The following is a 4,326-nucleotide window of genomic DNA, read 5'->3' as shown; positions in this document are numbered from 1 at the left end:
GAGAGTGTGTGTGTGTGTGAGTGTGAGTGTGAGTGTGTGAGTGAGTGTGTGAGTGAGTGTGTGTGTGTGTATTTTAGCGATGTGCTGTCAATATCTTGCAAAATGACTTCTCAGGGTATTTGGATTCGGTTTTCTTTGCTTGTTTTTTGTATCCAAATGAAAGAATAAAATGTGTGTAGGATTACCCCATCCGCACCGTGGAGGACAGACATAAGCTGGCCGCTCAGGGGAAGTTTGTCACCACAGAGTACGAGCCGTGTTTCGACGCTGCAGACTTCATCAGGGCCGGCACTGATATCTTTGTACAGAGGAGTCAGGTGAGCGTCCTCATCCGCTCTGAGCTCACTGCTCTCTCATGCTCAAGCTCCTGTTGACAGGTTTTTACTGACAGGTTACAAACTTCATGGGCATCGAGTGGATGAGACGTCACCTCGCTCCCACCTACAAGATCCACATCATCTCCTTCAAAGACCCCAACCCCATGCACATCGACGCCACCTTTAACATCATCGGCCCGGGGCTGGTGCTGTCGAACCCGGATCGGCCCTGCAGGCAGGTCAGTGCTGTGCTGCCACCTAGTGTTGATCTGTAGCACTGCAGCGAGACGCTCACATGATGGTGACTCTCTCCTGCAGATCGAGATGTTCAAGAAGGCCGGCTGGACTGTGGTGACTCCTCCAGCTCCTCTTATTCCAGACAGTGAGTACAGCGAGTTCTGACGCGAGTTTGGTGGCAAACTCTTCAGTCAAAGCACAACCTTCAATCACATCAGAGCACCCATCTCTTTAAACACAAGCTTAAATGAAATGTAATGTTCTAAATGCATGTTATAGATGTTATTCTTTACAATTAATCTGTGAGTGTTTAATTTTGTAAAAATGTTTGGATCTTCTCCAGTCTTTTAGTGCTCTTAACACACTTTTGAGAGCCACCACAACAACCGATGCGCAGAATCAAGTCCTGCCCTACATTTTTCTTTTTCAATCACTCGTACAGTCAGGTGTCCGTCACAATACAGAAGAAAAGATCTGACCAGATTTGCAATAACATCATGATCTGATTAATAAAAACAAGTCTGTAGTTCAGATAAATCATGCTGCTATCAGGCCTATGACACACATTCACCACAATAGCAGTTTTTCAACTATAGCAATTCAGTTTAAACACTGAAATACAATAAATCTATATTTATACATTTTGGAGAAATTGAATCTGTTAGAAGCGCTTGAGTTGCTCTGTCTGATATGATTATATTGATACAATGCTCGAAACTGAGTCGAAAATGAACGTCTATTTAAGAAGTCAGAAAGAGCTTTATTGAGTATGTTTGCACATACAAGGAATTTGTTTTGGTGACAGAAGCTTCAGTACACAGACAGGTTGACAAGTGACGAGACACAGATCCCGAGCATCTTACAAATGCAATAATATATTAAAATTGTAATCAGATATTCAAACTACAACATGGAAATGAACAATTTGAATCAAATAATGTTTCAGATTAAATGTGCGTGCATTTAATTGTCCAGAGTCATGTTGTATGTCACTCAGTCACTGCTCTAATAAATGCATATTTCATATTTCATGTGTGTAGGATTACCCCATCCGCACCGTGGAGGACAGACATAAGCTGGCCGCTCAGGGGAAGTTTGTCACCACAGAGTCCGAGCCGTGTTTCGACGCTGCAGACTTCATCAGGGCCGGCACTGATATCTTTGTACAGAGGAGTCAGGTGAGCGTCCTCATCCGCTCTGAGCTCACTGCTCTCTCATGCTCAAGCTCCTGTTGACAGGTTTTTACTGACAGGTTACAAACTTCATGGGCATCGAGTGGATGAGACGTCACCTCGCTCCCACCTACAAGATCCACATCATCTCCTTCAAAGACCCCAACCCCATGCACATCGACGCCACCTTTAACATCATCGGCCCGGGGCTGGTGCTGTCGAACCCGGATCGGCCCTGCAGGCAGGTCAGTGCTGTGCTGCCACCTAGTGTTGATCTGTAGCACTGCAGCGAGACGCTCACATGATGGTGACTCTCTCCTGCAGATCGAGATGTTCAAGAAGGCCGGCTGGACTGTGGTGACTCCTCCAGCTCCTCTTATTCCAGACAGTGAGTACAGCGAGTTCTGACGCGAGTTTGGTGGCAAACTCTTCAGTCAAAGCACAACCTTCAGTCACATCAGAGCACCCAAACATCATTTTGTGAACAATTCATCTGTGCATAAAAAAACTTTTATAATTGTTTAATTAAAGTGTCATAGCTGGATCTTCTCCAGTCATTTAAGGCTCTTAACATACACTTTTCAGAGCCACGCCGTCATCTCAACATCCAATTAGCAACTAATGCACAGAATCAAGTCCCGCCCTACATTTTTCTTTTTCAATAATTGGTTACACTCAGATGTCCGTCACAATGCAGAAGAAAAGATCTGCTGCTATTTCCATTTCATAGTTCACCTTCAATTGCTGCTGGTCCCCATTGACTTGCATACTATGGAAGTCAATGGGGACCAGCAACTGAAGGTGAACTGTCTCTTTACGGACATACAGCAACACAACATGCACCAGATTTGATTAAAATAACTCTGTAGTTCAGATGCCCCGACACATATTCACCACATGAATTATTTTGCAAACCATTTTTCAAATATAGCAATCCAGTTAAAACACTGATATACAATAAATTTAAGACAAACTTTTGTAAAAAGCAAATTACTCTAAATGACCGATTCACATCCTGAGCTGATGTTGCCAACATCTTACAGATGCATTAATAATATATTACAATTTTAATCAGATATTCAAACTACAACATGGAAATGATTTTAAGTAAAATAAATAATGTTTCAAATGAACTGTCATGTTGCGTGTCACCTGATGGCACTCGCTCACTGCTCTAATAAATGCATATTTCATGTTGCATAGATGATGAATGTCCATGTACGAAATATTTGGCTTAACATGAGTGTTTTCCAATCTCAGATCATCCGCTGTGGATGTCGTCCAAATGGCTCTCGATGAACGTGCTGATGCTGGATGAGAAGCGTGTGATGGTGGACGCTAACGAGACGAACATACAGAAGATGTTTGAAAGTCTGGGTGAGAGCGCCGTTCGTTGTGATGAAGCATCCTCCGCTCTGATGTGATTCCTCATTCACCTGCTCTTGTCTGTCGTGGCTCCCGCAGGTATTCAGACCATTCGAGTCAGCATCCGGCACGCTAACTCGCTGGGAGGAGGCTTTCACTGCTGGACGACGGATGTGCGCCGCCGTGGGACGCTCCAGTCGTACTTCCTCTAGCCTGCCAGAGACACGCAGTCCTTATTGAGCTCAGATCAGCATGCTTTGATCGCGCTGTGCATGTCAGGGCTTTTGCAAACGCCACAGATGAACGTGATGAGTACAAACCTCAGTGATCTCAGTAACGACTGCATCTCTGGCCGGCTGTTGTAGGAATGACTGAAGCAGACAGAGCCCCCCCCACACACACACACACCACCACGCCACCACGACCACAGAAGAAGAGTTTCTACCTCCTGTTTACCAAAACCACAAAAAAACATAGCGTATTTTGAATTGTAATGACTTCTTATATAATGCATTTTAATTATAGATCTTTTTTTTACCCTACATGTGATGTGCCAAGTGTTGATTTGTAAACTCAGGTATTTTTGTAGCCATACTTTGTAAGCATTTCATAGAAATGTAAATATCTATATGCATTTTAGTGGCATATACTTTCCCTTCACAAGAGTGTTGTCTAGCCTCTGCCTCTGATGTCGTTCTCTATAGCAGGAGCCAGGAACGTTTGGCTGATTATTCGCGCTGCGCTTGTGCTGTGCTTCTCTAGTTTAACTTGTTGGGTGCGATGGTCCTGTGTCAGGTCAAACCAGTCTAATAAAGATACACTTGGAAACCAGCGTGACGGAGTTCGTTTTGTGCTTTATGAAGCTTTACGATCAAAAGAGCTAAACCAGTAAAGAAGTGAGCCACAACACTCACATATTCACAATCCTCTCGATGTATTTCCAACATATTTTAAATGAGTGATGAAGATTGAGTCGTGCGCTGGAGTCGTGTGTTATTGAGCTGCAAACCTGATTGTGAGTGTGTGTTAATCATTGACCATCTTCACCAAACCGTACATAATAAACACCCATCTGAATAATACGGATCATATGATTTTATTGTGGCTGACATCTGCATCTCCAGCCTAAAACATTTGAATTCATCAGAGCTCATCTTCATTTGCTCTCAAAAAGAAAACAAAAAACTGATGCTTAGCACTTTTCTTTAACACACAAGCACAGTGCTGAAGGTGCA

The 4,326-nt window shown here is 43.5% G+C and overlaps 1 protein-coding gene across 1 annotated transcript in view; it reads left to right on the top strand.

Annotated features, from left to right (window-relative positions):
* The window catches only part of LOC107726335 (glycine amidinotransferase, mitochondrial-like), a 9,817-nt gene extending 5,894 nt beyond the window's left edge, over positions 1–3,923 (top strand). Inside the window, exons 4-10 of the mRNA XM_016535881.1 lie at positions 180–317; positions 392–556; positions 1,595–1,732; positions 1,807–1,971; positions 2,051–2,114; positions 2,987–3,103; positions 3,191–3,923. Coding sequence (XP_016391367.1) covers positions 180–317; positions 392–556; positions 1,595–1,732; positions 1,807–1,971; positions 2,051–2,114; positions 2,987–3,103; positions 3,191–3,303 — 900 coding nt within the window. The 3' untranslated portion in view covers positions 3,304–3,923. The remainder of the gene's footprint in view (positions 1–179; positions 318–391; positions 557–1,594; positions 1,733–1,806; positions 1,972–2,050; positions 2,115–2,986; positions 3,104–3,190) is intronic.
* The last annotated feature ends 403 nt before the right edge of the window (positions 3,924–4,326 follow it).

The sequence above is a fragment of the Sinocyclocheilus rhinocerous genome, unplaced genomic scaffold (assembly GCF_001515625.1).
Source record: "Sinocyclocheilus rhinocerous isolate Xijiao unplaced genomic scaffold, SAMN03320098_v1.1 scaffold4532, whole genome shotgun sequence".
Lineage (NCBI taxonomy): Eukaryota > Metazoa > Chordata > Actinopteri > Cypriniformes > Cyprinidae > Sinocyclocheilus > Sinocyclocheilus rhinocerous.
This window is presented reverse-complemented; position numbering and strand designations above follow the sequence as displayed.